Consider the following 15929-nt stretch of genomic DNA (forward strand, 5'->3'; position numbering starts at 1 on the left):
AACATTAGGGTTGCTAGCCCTTAGCTGGCAACAGGGAACATGGGTGGGGGGTGGAAACTCTGGAAAGCAACATTATTTGACACCATGACATCACTTTCATTTGCGTACCTGGAAGTGGCATCAATATGTGAATGACACTCTAGGAATTTCCAAGTCTCTATGGTTTTTAACATAGAGATTTAGAAATTCCTAGAGTGTTACATGATGCTGTGGCATCACTTCCAGGCATGCTACCAGAAGTGATGGCATGGTGTCACATGATCCTGGCTTTCCCCTTATTTTTACTTCTGCTACTCTACTGAATGGCAGCAGAAACCTGGAGCATGAGAGCAGGAGTTGCTACCCACAATGACAGGAAATCTGGCACCAAAGCTTAAATGGATCCAAATCATAGGTCTAGTGCAAGGTCCTCCCTAGCATCACAAAGTGTTCTGATACAGTGATTGGGAAGCATTATTACCATACATATGTTCAGGACTGAATGTCTGTTGGTAAAAACCCATTGCATTCTGGAGGATGAACTAGATAAGGCATTCCAAAGTCTGTAGTCCTCACAGAGTTTAGACTGAGGAGAAGAAGAAGAAGAAGAAGAAGAAGAAGAAGAAGAAGAAGAAGAAGAAGAAGAAGAAGAAGAAGAAGAAGAAGAAGAAGAAGATGATGATATTGGATTTATATCCCGCCCTCCACTCCGAAGAGTCTCAGAGCGGCTCACAATCTCCTTTACCTTCCTCCCCCACAACAAACACCCTGTGAGGTGGGCGGGGCTGGAGAGGGCTCTCCCAGCAGCTGCCCTTTCAAGGACAACTTCTGCCAGAAATATGGCTGACCCAAGGCCATTCCAGCAGGTGCAAGTGGAGGAATCAAACCCGGTTCTCCCAGATAAGAGTCCACACACTTAACCACTACACCACCACTCTTCAGGGCAGAACCAGTAGGTTCCACCCATCCCTAGATGTAACAATTTCAGCCCCTCAAACAACAAGATCTCTGTGAGGTGTTCTTGAACCTGAACTCCGCATTCAACGAAGTGAAGAAGCAGATTCACCCACTGGGTTCTTCCAGCCACAATGGACAAAGTCACAGACTTTTCTTAACACTATTCTTAGCTAAAATTTTTGCAATGCACAGAAAGTGACTGCTCTATTATGGAGGCCTTTGAGATGGTGTTTCCTTGCCTATATAGAATCCTCTGATGGAAAAGACTATTATCTTAGTAGCAGTGGTCACCGAAGAGAAACATAATCCTAGGAACCCAGTGCTACGAGACACCTTTCTGCCAACTTTTTCCTTACAGGCAACATGATTCCTGGGCCAGATAATATCTAGGACTCATCCTCCTGTCCTGTGTATAATTTATGTAGAAAATTCCTATACCACCTTCCAGAGAAGCTCTTCAAGGCTGCTTACAAAGTAAAATACAATAAAACCACAAGACATAATAAAAAACTATTAATAGTTAAGAAGGTATCAGTATTTGAAACCCAGCATAAAACACTGAGCAGCTTAAATGAGTCTCATAAACAATTATTGGACAAGAAAACTATAGAGCTGATGTTAAAAGATGAAGTGTTTAAATCAAAGCCTAGATGAAAAAGAGGTTTTGGCCAGATGTCTGAAAGAAGTAAGATAGGTGCCAGGAAAAAGGGGGAAGGTCAGTCCACAGGAGTTGTGCTACAGCTAAAATAGAATATACGTCTTCACCTGCCAACAGTGCCCTTGTGAGCTTTTCCATCAGTATCTCTCTCTACACAATTGAACAAATACAAATATGACATTGTAAAGGTCAACTACTAGACACAGGGGGAGAAATGTTATACTCTCTCAGAACATTCTCTTTGAAATTAGAACTACCACTGCTAAAAATTGTTCCTAAAGTGGCTGAATCAGAGTTCATGAGCAAAAGTAATCATGATGTACTAATTATCATTCCATGCATATAGAAACCTCTCTGTTGGGTGTGTAGACCCCATTAATATCAGGAGATACCTAATTCTGGGTGGAGCTTGTATTTTAATTCTTGCAGTTTCTTTGCCTGCTATCTTTTATTTAAGTGTTTAAATAAAACATACTACTTCACAACTGGCTCTCATTTTAGCCAATCAGTATAAAATAAGTAGGTTCTGGATTAGATCAAGCCTGAACTCTTCTTAGAGGCTAAAATAACTGAGGCTACACTTTGGACATGTTATAAGAGTCACTACAAAAGACAGTAATGCTAGGCAAAGTTGAAGGCAACAGAGGAAGACCCAGCATGAGATAGATTTATTCAATCAAGGAAGCCACAACCTGAGCAAATAGGACATTTTGGAGGTCATTACTTCATAGTCGCCATATATCAGAAACAGCTTCCTGGCACATAAAATTGTATGTATAGCTTCCAACTTTTATTCTGTTTATTTGAGGAAATGACCTCTAGCCTACCAAAACTGATACAGAAGCCCTTTCTGCATTATGCAAAGGTTTGTTGATGTGGGTCATCTCTAGCATGAACATCCAAATAGAAGAAATGCATTGATGCATATTCTGGCTCCGTTAATAATAGCAGTCTAGTAAGGAACATTTGGTACTGCCTTATACTGAATTAGACCAGTGGTCCATATAGCTCAGTTCTTATCAGCAGCAGCTTGCTGAGGTTTCAAGATCTTTGTCAGCTGCTGTTACATAGCATAACATAGTACAGCACAGCACAGCATAGCAGTGGCTTCTCTGAACTCTTTCCATTCTTTAAACTGAAGCTGCCATAGACTGAAGTTGCAATTGTCTGCTAACAAAAAGATGTTGTGTACCATGGAACAATGGCCTGTCTCCAGTAAAAGCAATTACTAGCACTTTTCATACATAAGAAGCCATGTTGGATCAGGCCCATCCAGTCCAACACTCTGTGTCACACAGTGGCCAATATATGTGTGTGTGTGTGTGTATACACACACACACACACACACATATATATATATATACACACTGTGGCTAATAGCCACTGATGGACCTCTGCGCCATATTTTTATCCAATCCCCTCTTAAAGCTGGCTATGCTTGTAGCTGCCACCACCTCCTGTGGCAGTGAATTCCACATGTTAATCACCCTTTGGGTGAAGATGTACTTCCTTTTACCCGTTTTAACCGGACTGCTCAGCAATTTCATTGAATGCCCATGAGTTCTTGTATTGTGAGAAAGGAGAAAAGGACTTCTTTCTCTACTTTCTCCATCCCATGCATAATCTTGTAAACCTCTATCATGTCACCCTGCAGTCGACGTTTCTCCAAGCTAAAGAGCCCCAAGCGTTTTAACCTTTCTTCATAGGGATAGTGTTCCAACCCTTTAATCATTCTAGTTGCCCTTTTCTGCACTTTTTCCAATGCTATAATATCCTTTTTGAGGTGCGGTGACCAGAATTGTACACAGTATTCCAAATGAGACCGCACCATCGATTTATACATTATGATACTGGCTGATTTGTTTTCAGTTCCCTTCCTAATAATTCCCAGCATGGCGTTGGCCTTTTTTATTGCAATCGCACACTGTCTTGACATTTTCAGTGAGTTATCTACCATGACCCCAAGATCTCCCTCTTGGTCAGTCTCTGCCAGTTCACAACCCATCAACCTGTATTTGTAGCTGGGATTCTTCGCCCCAATGTGCATTACTTTGCACTTGGCCACATTGAACCTCATCTGCCATGTTGATGCCCACTCACCCAGCCTCAACAGATCCCTTTGGAGTGCCTCACAATCCTCTCTGGTTCTCACCACCCTGAACAATTTAGTGTCATCTGCAAACTTGACCACTTCACTGCTTACTCCCAACTCCAACTCATTAATGAACAAGTTAAAGAGCATGGGACCCAGTACTGAGCCCTGCGGCACCCCACTGCTTACCGTCCTGCACTGTGAAGACTGCCCATTTATACTCACTCTCTGCTTCCTATTAATTAGCCAGTTTTTGATCCACAAGAGGACCTGTCCTTTTACTCCATGACTCTCGAGCTTACTAAGGAGCCTTTGATGAGGAACTTTATCAAAAGCTTTCTGGAAGTCAAGGTAAACAACATCTATTGGGTCTCCTTTGTTTATATGTTTGTTCACCCCCTCAAAGAACTGTAACAGGTTAGTGAGGCAAGATCTTCCCTTATAGAACTCATGCTGAGTATTCCTCAATAACTCGTGTTCATCAATGTGCCTACTCATTCTGTCCTTGATAATGCTTTCTACCAACTTTCTCGGTATTGAAGTCAGACTAACTGACCTGTAATTCCCCGGATCTCCTCTGGAATCCTTTTTAAAGATGGGGGTGACATTTGCTACCTTCTAGTCCTCAGGAACGGAGGCAGATATCAATGAAAGATTACATATTTCTGTCAGGAGATCCATAAGTTCAACTTTGAGTTCTTTCAGAACTCTTGGATGTATGCCATCCGTACCTGGTGACTTATTAGTTTTTAATTCGTCAATCAGTTGTAGGACCTCCTCTCTTGTCACCTCAATTTGACTCAGGTCTTTCAACACCCCTTCCAAAATTAGTGGTTCTGAAGCGGGCAAACACTTCTCATCTTCCACAGTGAAGACTGAGGCAAAAAATGCATTCAGCTTCTCAGCCATTTTTCTATCCTCCTTCAGTAATCCTTTTACCCCATGGTCATCCAAGGGCCCCACTGCCTTCCTGGCTGGTTTTCTGCTTCTAATGTATTTGAAGAATTTTTTATTGTTGGTCTTTATGTTTTTTGCAATATGCTCCTCATAGTCCCTTTTTGCCTGCCTGATCACAATCTTGCATTTGATTTGCCACAGCCTGTGTTCCCTTTTATTCATCTCACTGAAAGTGTCAAGACAGTGTGCGTTTGCAATAAAAAAGGCCAATGCCATGCTGGGAATTATTAGGAAGGGAATTGAAAACAAATCAGCCAGTATCATAATGCCCCTGTATAAATCGATGGTGCGGTCTCATTTGGAGTACTGTGTGCAGTTCTGGTCGCCGCACCTCAAAAAGGATATTATAGCTTTAGAGAAGGTGCAGAGAAGGGCAACTAGAATGATTAAAGGGCTGGAGCACTTTCCCTATGAAGAAAGGTTGAAACGCTTGGGACTCTTTAGCTTGGAGAAACGTCGACTGCGGGGTGACATGATAGAGGTTTACAAGATAATGCATGGAATGGAGAAAGTAGAGAAAGAAGTACTTTTCTCCCTTTCTCACAATACAAGAACTCGTGGGCATTCGATGAAATTGCTGAGCAGACAGGTTAAGACGGATAAAAGGAAGTACTTCTTCACCCAAAGGGTGATTAACATGTGGAATTCACTGCCACAGGAGGTGGTGGCGGCCACAAGTATAGCCACCTTCAAGAGGGGTTTAGATAAAAATATGGAGCACAGGTCCATCAGTGGCTATTAGCCACAGTGTATGGAGCACAGGTCCATCAGTGGCTATTAGCCACAGTGTATGGAGCACAGGTCCATCAGTGGCTATTAGCCACAGTGTATGTGTGTATATAACATTTTTTGCCACTGTGTGACACAGAGTGTTGGACTTGATGGGCCGTTGGCCTGATCCAACATGGCTTCTCTTATGTTCTTATGTTCTTATCTCACTTGGACTAGCTTTCCACCGCTTAAAGGAGTCCTTCTTACCTTTTACAGCTTCCATTACTTTGTTTGTTAACCATGCAGGCCTTTTCTTACACCTGTTTGTGCCTTTCCTAACTTGTGGTATATATTTTATCTGAGCTTCCAGGATTGTAGTTTTAAATAGCCTCCAAGCTTTCCCAAGGGTTTTGACTGTATTTACCTTTCCTTTCCGTTTCCTCTTCACATGCCTCCTCATCTCAGAGAATTTACCCCTTTTAAAGTTAACATGGTTGTGCTGGTCTTTTGGGGCAACTCCCTATTTATACAAATGGTGAAATCAATAACGTTATGGTCACTGCTCCCAAGCGGTGCAATCACTTTTACATCTCTCACCAAGTCTTGGGCATTACTTAGGACCAAATCCAGGATCGCCCCACCCCTGGTAGGTTCTGTGACCATCTGCTCCATAGCACAGTCATTGAGAGCATCTAGAAACTCAATCTCTTTCTCTCGACCTGAACGCATATTGACCCAATCAATCTGCAGGTAGTTAAAATCACCTATTACAACACAGTTTTTACGTTTAGCCACTATCTTTAATCCTTCCATCATATTATAATCATCCTCTATCTTTTGATTTGGTGGGCGATAACAAATTCCCATAGTTAAATTTACTTTTGGGCCCTCTATTTTGACCCAAAGCATTTCTAGAAGGGAATCTAATTCTTTGACCTCAGTCTTACTAGACTGTATACCCTCTCTAACATACAGAGCCACCCCACCTCCAACCTTTTCCTCCCTATCCTTCTGATATAACTTATATCCAGGAATCACCATGTCCCACTGATTCTCCTCATTCCACCATGTTTCTGAAATTCCCACAATGTCTATGTTTTTCCCCAACACTAAACATTCCAACTCACCAATTTTACTTCGAACACTTCTAGCATTTGTATACAAACATCTATAATTTCCCAGGCAAGATAGGCCCGCAACATTCTGACTGGGGAGAATAAATGACATCGGGAAGAGTGGAATGGCTGACCAACTTGTGTTCATTTGAATGCATTTGTATATGTGGATGGTACTCTCCATGCAACCAGGAACTTGATTTCAGGATTCCCAACTGCATGGAAATGCATACACTTGCTCACGTGTAAGCTCAATAAATACGTTCCAATAGGAGCACATATGTTAGGAGTGAGGCTTGCCACTGTGGTCCATTCCCCCCTTCCCCATGTGCTTTCGTTCTTCTAAATTAGAATATGTGAAAAGGGCTGCTGTATACCAGCTGACTGTAGTGTAGTCAACCACTCCCAGAGATTCTCTTTCCCTATTTCTGTTCTTCTTCCCCTGCTTTGTCTTACCATGGCAAAATGCCTTCCCTTACTAGCTTGCAGAGGATAATGACTGAAAAATCTACTATTTAGTGCTTATGTTTCATCATTTCTCTTCTTTGTGGGACAGCTATCTGAGCTTTTTCTCAATTCCATTGCTCTAATACTACATAAAACCATTAAGGTAGATGAAAGGAGATACGATGCAACTCAACAGTGTGTCAAATTAGAGGAAATATGTTGGCAGTGATATGGAGCATCACATTTCTGAAGAGTAATGGATGGTTTTTAGATTTATCACATTTTCACAAATAGAAAAAAAATCAAGTGATCTGGTGAGATTTATATAGCTTAATGTTGCATTTTGTTCCCCCCCACAATAGAACGATTATTTCAAAATCAGTCTCACTGTCCCCTCCCCCTTTAGGATTACATGAGAAAATAATCAACAAAATGGCATTTGTTAAACTTGACAAAGCCATTTGCACATTGATAGAGGACAAAACAAATTTTTAATTACTATAGATGTACTACATTGACAATCTTATACAGTGTTCATGTTTCCCACACAGTATCAACAGCTTCTGTTGCCACAACAATGAGATTCAATCCCACTAAGAATTAAATTTTATTTGAAGCACAACTATTCCATAATATCTCTTTCTACAGTTCAGGTCACAATCAATATTGTTATAATTAGAATTATCAGAGCTGACTCTACTCTAAAGCTCCTTTAAAAATCAGCAGCACTTCCCCCATTCATGTCAGTGGAGAGTACCAAAAGCATCTGAGCACTACAGACACTCCAATTTTGGTCACAGCTATTATGTTGAAATACTGGCACTGATGCTTTAAGGATGCTTAAAACCCAATGAGAAAGGCAGAAATGTAATTATCTTAGATATATTACAAGAACTGGAAAGGAGCATCCTTTTTCCTTCTCAGTGGATGTTTATTAAATCCCACCCTTGAACTCCTCAAAGTCCGGCAAACAATCTTCATGGATGGGCCAAAGAGAACAGTGTACCTTTGCAGAACCCTGTAGTGAAGACCACTGAACAGCATATTATGCCTGACATTTAGATGCCACCAGGGCTTGTTTTGGAGAAAAAAGCCCAGCAGGAACTCATTTGCATATTAGGCTACACCCCCGACAGCACTATTGTTTCACACAGGGCTTTTTTGAGAGAAAAAGCCTAGCAGAAGCTCCTTTGCATATTGAGCCACACCCTCTGACATCACCTTTGTTTTGCACACGGCTTTTTGTAGAAAAAGCACAGCAGGGACTAACTTACATATTAGGCCACACCTCATGATAGCACCATTGTTCCACACAGGGCTTTTTTGTAGAAAAAGCCCAGCAGGAACTTATTTGCATATTAGGCCACATCCCCTGACACCAAGCCAGACAAAACTGCATTCCTGTGAATTCCTGCTCAGAAAAAGCCCTGTATGCCACCAAAAATAGTATCTCCATAGCAATTCCTTCCCCTTCTCACTTGCAATATCTGGCAGCCTTAAATGTATGACACAGAAGCATCACACAGTCAGTTTTCCCACCTGTTTGCATTGGCAGTGGTTACCTTTGGTAACTCACAGTGAGGAGCTATGGATACATCAAAAGCTCCAGGCTGTTACAGCAAAAAGAGGGAAAACTCAATATGGAGGTTCTATTGCTGCTGTGGAGTTGCATAAACCTCTGTCTTGCAGGATATTTCTGCAAAAGAGATGTGGAACCTTCTTGAGAAGCTTCTCTTGTCTTATCAATGCACAAAGCAGGAACTTCCAATGTTATCTCCAGAAGTCCTAGATCAGCTATTTCCATTGTGTGCAGTATAATTTCTTCATCAGCTCCAGCCTCTTGACAGGACATCTGTACTGTTCAAAATGCCTGGAATTTGATTGTTAACTATTTTGTGCATACATGGTCACACAAGGTTTTGCCATCCCTTGTAGCCACCTTCTCTAAGCACCACAGAATTTCTTTTGCCTGAAGAAAACTATATTTTATGCCCACAGGAGGGAAAATAAACTTACAAAACAGATTGTCTCATTTACACCCTGAAGCTTTCTTGTTTTTACTTTGTTTTTTTTCCCCAAAAGGTGTGCCCCTCCCCCACTAAGAAAGCCTTGGCCATGTACATTTCATTCCTAGTCTTGTCCTGTCCTCTGCAATTTAACGGAGTGGGTCCTTATCCAATGTATCAAAACTGAAATTGGCCAAGTCTTGGAGGAGGAAATGGACAAATGCTCTGCCAGCTAATGAATGCCACCAAGTGCTTAGGCACAACCTAACTTAGCTGCTTTCAAAAGAGACATCTCATGTTGTCTAATCAAGGACCTGCCAACTAGCTTTCACAGGGCAGGGGTCTAACTTCCAATTCCTTGCATTATTCTTCCCAAGAGCAAAAAAAACCTGACAATGTTTGGGACTAATCCCTGGGAACATCAGAAAAATAACACAATGCAATATAATTAAATAAAATATTTCCTTTCCATAAAGGAGTAACAGATCAAAGGAAGAATTGTATGACTCTAAAGAGAAAAATATAAAAGACTTAATGTAGCACAAATTGTTCTTGAAAAAATATTTTCACATCCATGGTCACAAGGGAAAATAGAAGTGAGACAGCAAAAACTGTAATAATATGCCTTTTCCAAGAGTACTGAAAACACTGAAAGCATTAGCAATCACTCCAGGAAAAGTCTTTTGTAATTTAAAGTCAATGAAACTCAGAGCTCCCAAAGCTGCCAAGATTAACTCTCAGAATCTTGAAACAAATAATAGGAAGAGTGGGTTGAGTCCAATACATTTATGAACGGAATGAAGATTTTTACTATTTTCTCTATCCCCTAAGAGATATTTCAGTTGCTTCCTTCTTGCTGGTAACTTCATGTTCTATGGCACAGCATGCTAGAGGAGCCCTATTTGACTCATCATCAGCTCTTCAAGGGGTACAGGGAGTTACTGGGGGAAGGGGAAGACAGTTGTGATGGACAGTAAATGGTTAATGCTTTTACCCAGTCTGAGATCCTTGAGTGACAGGGGATTTGAATAGAAACCCACAGTTTCAGGAGTGGAAGTTAAGAAATGAGAGTTGACTGGAAAGGAAGGTTAAGAGAATGAGAGGGCCAAGAAGGATTCCCATTGAAGCCTGAGGGAAACAGCTTCTAAAATAGGGTGCTCCCTATCCAGTCTGAGGGGAATAGCGCCTACAGAAGGGGGTGATCCCTATCAAGTGATTAAGAAGGGATACTGGAACTTTTGTGAATGTTCCTGCCTTCACCAATTTAAGTGTTTACTTAAACCGAGACTGCCAAGAAATCTCTCTGCTCAGTGTTTAAAAACCTTTCTGTACAACTACACTGCTACATGTTTGTGATAAACTACTTATTGCTTATATTTATTCAAAGTTACCTCATTCCTGTTCTGAGTGCTAAACCTGATACCTACCTGACCATTTCCCCTCATAAGTATAATAAAATAGTTAGTTAATTTTGTTAATTACCACCAGCCATTATTGATCAAAGAAAAAAGGATTTTAGTTGGTCCCTTAGATTGAGTCAGCTCAGATTTATATATATATAAACAACTAGGTGGGATAGACAAAAAATAAAGAAGAATGAATAAGGGTTGCCTAGTCAAGAAGATAAAGGAATCTTGGGGAAATTGTCATAGCAGTAAAACTGGCTTTCTTGAACTCATTCCATTCATGAAAGCATTAGATCCAACCCATACTACTTAATTTTATAATTCCTTTCAGTTCAGCATACCGTACCGGACATATTAGGGGAAGTTCCTATTGCTACAAAGGGAGTGGAATTTTAAATACTCAGAGTGTTTTCAGATGGAGGTGGCAGGGTTGAGTAATTATTAGTAACTACTGGGGAGACCCCCGAAATGTTCCAAAATGCAAAACACCATTCAAATAAATTAAAATAAAATATTAAAAGTAAGGCAATGACATTGGTTACCTGCAGCATCAGGATGGAAAAGTGTGGGAGAGCTTGTTATTGGGCCTTGTTGATGGATGCAGCTTGCTGAAGACCTTTGACTGGCAATCAAAATCCTACTTTTTGCAGATGGTAGCCTGGAAACTGCCCCCAGACCCAACTGGGGCTTAAGTATCATGGCTGAACGATAAAAGCTTGGAGGTACCTCGTAATGGGCATATGGTGGAGGGCAAAATTCTTCTTTCACAGGCCTTTCCCCAACCTACATGAGAATGCAAGAAATGTTAACTGCAAAAAGATAATTCTGAGATCTAAAATATAGGGGTCACATCACTGTATTTAAGAGCTGACCTAACGTTTCCTGGACTGATTGCTAATCTGGGTTTTGTGCAAAGCAGAAAAATGTGAAGATCTCCATAAAAATATGGTGGCCTTCCAGTGCAATCCTAAACAGGTCCAGTCAGAATCCTATTTAAGTCTACTCAATAGGGCTTACTCTCATGAAAGTGCTCTTAACATTGCACTGTGACCCTAGTTTTCATACCACAATGCCAAGCAGCAGCCTTTCATTTAATTAATTTTTTCCTTCTATTTATAATCTGCCTTTCTCCCCCTACCCCCAAGTGGGACCCGAAGTAGCTTACATCTAGGGGTGCCAGCCTCCATTTGGGACCTGTGGATCCTCCAGAATTTCTGTTCTCCAGACTACAGAGTTAAATTCCCCTGGAGAAAATGGATGCTTTGGAGTGTGGACTCTATGGCATTGTACCCCACTGAGGTCCTCCCCAGTTTCCATCCCTAAATCCCCAAGAGTTTCCCAACCTGAATGTGGCAATGCTACCCCCTCATGCCCTGTCAGTGATCAGAGATGACCTGGCAAGCCTACTAATATCATTCTCCTCTCCTCCATTTTATCCTCACAACAACCACTTGTTTGCTGTGAAATGCTTTTCATTAGGTAGGATACCAGGAAAGGAAACTGAACCAGTGAAATTAATTAACTATTTTTAATTGCAGAATAAACAAAGGAAGCCTGTTGTAGTGTGCTCATCACTCAATGTTTTAAGAAGACAAATAAGAAAACATTTACTGTTAAGCATCTGGATAATACTACTGGAGACTGAGATGGTATGACTAATGAGTAATAAATGAACAGTGATATACAATAATTTATGAGTACATTTCTCAATGTAGAAAAAATGAATTAAACTTTCTGGATATATGTAATCCTGAATACATCTGCAGTTGTCTGAATGATTAATGAATACCTTCCTGCACCATCCCATTCCACCAAGCAACAGGAAAGCAAAATCTGCACAATAAAATACTAACCATGCAAATTGTATATTCTCAATTTTATATAAAATAGAATAATGCAGTTGAAGGTGAATTTCCACCCCAGCTATAGTTTTTTGAGCAGAATGCATAGAGAAGCAGTTATTTAAAAAAATTAATCTGAATTATAATCTCAGAAATTTATGTATTTTGCTATGTGTACTTTTTTTATTCCTACTCAAAATATCTTGGAATAAAAAAAATACCCCATATCTTCCCCTTCAAAAAACATGATTTAGGGGAATGTGTTAGGTGCTCCAGATACATCCCCTTCTGATAACCCAACAACCCCTACTGATAACTTTAAGAATATTTACCTCACCATAGAGAGATACATTCTTGGGGTACAAAATTACCTCAGGCACAGGTAATATTAGAACTCATTAAGATCAGATGTTTTCTAGCTCATCTGAAAACATGTTTTCAGGCTCAGGGGGTCTGGGTATTCTGACGCACAATGTCTTCTGCTACCACAAACAGATGATTTTTTTTAAAAAACAACATTTTTCTACCCCTACGATACATTGGAATTTGATTTTGTATATAAATATGCTACAGTATGCAAACTGCAATTTTTTTATCAGCATGTTCTTAGGGCTATTCTAAACACATGACTCAGAAGAAAACACAACTGATTTCAGCCATTCCTACATTCCAAAACTGTGGACAATCCAGACACAATTAAAGTCCTTCTATGTTGTATTTGGTCTCATTGAGACAGAATACTTAATTCTATCCCAGTAAAGTCAATGAAATGTAAAATTGCATAGCTTTGTCTGGATTACCTCCAGTACTTTTTATGAACATGCTGTTAGCAGTGGCATTGAATTTGTGTAATCAAACTGTATACTGGCAGAACTAGGCACCTGTGTTTGAAAATACTTGGATTTTTTCCTGTGGAGTTGAGGGAAATCTCCTGAGTCTCTCTGGCCTAGTAGCATATGAAGTCTTCCCTGGCTGATGAGGCTGGTCCCTTACAATAATCTCTTTTTACCGGTGTTGAAGGGAGATATGTAGATTGCTGGCATTCCTCAGGTCATTATGAGTTCAAAACTCATTGCCACTTCAAATCCAAATGCTGCCACTGAAATCAATTGTCATGATTCAACTGTATATATAGTAACACACTAGGATGTATGCAGGGCTTTTTTTGTAGGAAAAAGCCCAGCAGGAACTCATTTGCATATTAGACCACATACCCCTAATGGCACCATTGTTTCACATAGAGCCTTTTTGTAAAGAAAGCCCAGCAGGAACTCATTTGCATATTAGATCACACCCCCTGCCACCAAGCCAGCTGGAACTGCGTTCCTGTGTGTTCCTGCTCAAAAACGGATAGCTGTTTTCCCCAAAGGCTTTGTCTGGTGTGTGTTTCTGGGACAATTCAAACATTCAAAAATTCACTTTGAGTCTTACAACAAGGCTGTGTACAGTTTGTGTTTGAATGGTGTTGTAAGAAATTTGTATAAATTGTATTTATAGTGTTTCTATACACAATTTGCCAATATATATATTTTTGCAGCATTTAGCCATGACTTCTGCTTTTGACTTTTGTTGCCAGGATGCTGCATGCAAAAGAAGAATGGGATTGAATCTACACACCTCTCCACCTTGACAATTCAGCTCTGACTTTCATTTGCTTCCCATCATTATGTGCTGTAGGCAATTACTGTACAGTGTGAGGACCTGCATATGAGATACCTTGAGCACTTGTGTGGAAAGATGGAACAGAAATTCAATACATTAAAAAAGATAAGCATATGTATGTAGAATCAGGGTGTGCCCTTGGGTTCAGGAAAGTGACATACCTTTCAGTTTGCTAGGACAGTTTTAAAGTTGGTGCTGAATTCCTGTGCAAATGCCCAGAGGAAGAGCCTATATATATGCCCTCCTCTCCACGACCAAGAGATGCTACTTTCAGAATGCTGCTGATCACAAGAAAGGGGCATGCATGTGGACACTTCCTCTGAGCATTCACACTGTTCATATGATAGCTATTGTGCTGAGGCAGGGGGCAGAGCCAGCCCACGTGTCCATTCTCCCTTCCTGTGTGATGACTCAATGTGTGAATTGGGCTGCCAAGGCCACAGTTGGGAAGGGGAATTCCCTGCTCCCCATCCCCATTGTTCACCACCACTCAGAGCAGCAGTGGAAGAAAATTTTTAAAATCTTGTGAAACTCTAGAAATTGCTGGAACATCTATGATAAAACCACAGAGTTTCTAGCTATTCCTAGAATTACTCTATGTCACTTCTGTTTTTTATCAGAAGAAATGGGACACCACAACCAGTATCACAGACACCCTCATATCCTCACTCACAGCCCTCCCACCAGTTGCAAAGCACTGCTTGGCAAACCTACAAACCAGCTTACTCAAAAGGAATCTTAGCATCCAGCCCTTAGTTTCATATGACATATGCAAGATAACAAATTGAGAACTTTATTTGGGCCTAACGTGTTATTTTATCTTTGTTTCATGCTCAAATGTCCAACCATTAATTTTAGCCTTTTAAATGTTAATTATATCTAAATAAAGTTAGCAACCATTTTTTGGCGAGGAGTTACTCATTTTTTATAAATTATCTGAAAGGTCAATTACATTTTGTTATATTACTAGACTAGTCAATGAATGCATGCATGAATGAAATTATTTCACTTTGGAAGATCTTTTTGCTTGTCTTTGAATTCACAGCTGACAGATTCACTCTTGAAATTCTTTCCAAAAAGTATTCCCAACTAAAAATGTTCTCCAGGTAACATATTTTGTCTAGAATTCTGCATATATTTTGAATAATCCTGCTGTATCAGATGTGAATGTGGCAACAGTAAATTCTTTTTAAAAATAGAAAGGGATTCTGCAAATACAGAGATAATGCATTCTTAATCAGCTTGGGTTATCTATGCAAGGCTGCAAGCTTGCTTACTTTTTGACTTTTGTAGGTAGCACAACAGAGAAGCTCATGGAAATAGAAAATGGTTTCTCTAACTTGAAGGATGAATCTTAACCAACAAGTATGTTTTGTCTTAAATGGAATAAATGTTATGCTAAATGATTTCTTTATTCTCTTCATTCCATACGTGCAGCACATTTACTTAGAATGAAGTTTCACCTCATACAATACAGGGACCAGCCAACACTGCCATTATTGTTTCTGTATGATGTCATACATTGTCATTGGATTTGGTTCCTCCTGGTTCATTGCAGCCTAGAGAAATTACCCGATTCAATAGACATTTAGCTTGTTGTGGCAACTAGGCTGTTCTAATATGTGCCTTGCCTTACATTGACACAATAAAAATGCTAGTATATACACTGGTTGTTGTTTTAATTTATGGAGGTTGGCAACCTGGAAATTGGTATCTCTTGGCCCAAGTTGAATAATATGTTAAATGCACAATTTGGCTTCATTCTAAGAGGTTGGGTTCAGTTCTGAGGAAACTCTGAACTCCATTACAGCATGGGTGGTCAGCATCCAGGTAGAAGTTGGAGATCTCTTGGAACTACAAATGATATCCAGAATAGAAAGATTAATTCCTCTGGAGAAAAATGGATGCTTTGCAGGGTGGACTAGGGCATTATAATCTACTGAGGCACATCCCCCTCCTTAAACTAGGGTTGCCACTTTGTTGGAAAATACCTGGATACTTTGGGGGGTGGATCTAGAAGAGAGTGGGCTTCTTTTGTAGAAAATCTGAAAATACATTTTGTACATAAAGCATCTGTAGATGATGTAAATCCTTTTTC

At 40.2% G+C, this 15929-nt stretch overlaps 1 protein-coding gene across 2 annotated transcripts in view; it reads right to left on the reverse strand.

The window, feature by feature from the left end:
• Positions 1-15929, reverse strand: part of MTUS2 (microtubule associated scaffold protein 2) — a 419757-nt gene that overhangs the window by 264562 nt on the left and 139266 nt on the right. For both annotated transcript variants that reach the window (XM_060234733.1, XM_060234732.1), the window contains exon 3: positions 10871-11111. In XM_060234733.1, the coding sequence (XP_060090716.1) occupies positions 10871-11111 (241 nt within the window). The remainder of the gene's footprint in view (positions 1-10870; positions 11112-15929) is intronic.

The sequence above is a fragment of the Heteronotia binoei genome, chromosome 3 (assembly GCF_032191835.1).
Source record: "Heteronotia binoei isolate CCM8104 ecotype False Entrance Well chromosome 3, APGP_CSIRO_Hbin_v1, whole genome shotgun sequence".
NCBI lineage: Eukaryota > Metazoa > Chordata > Lepidosauria > Squamata > Gekkonidae > Heteronotia > Heteronotia binoei.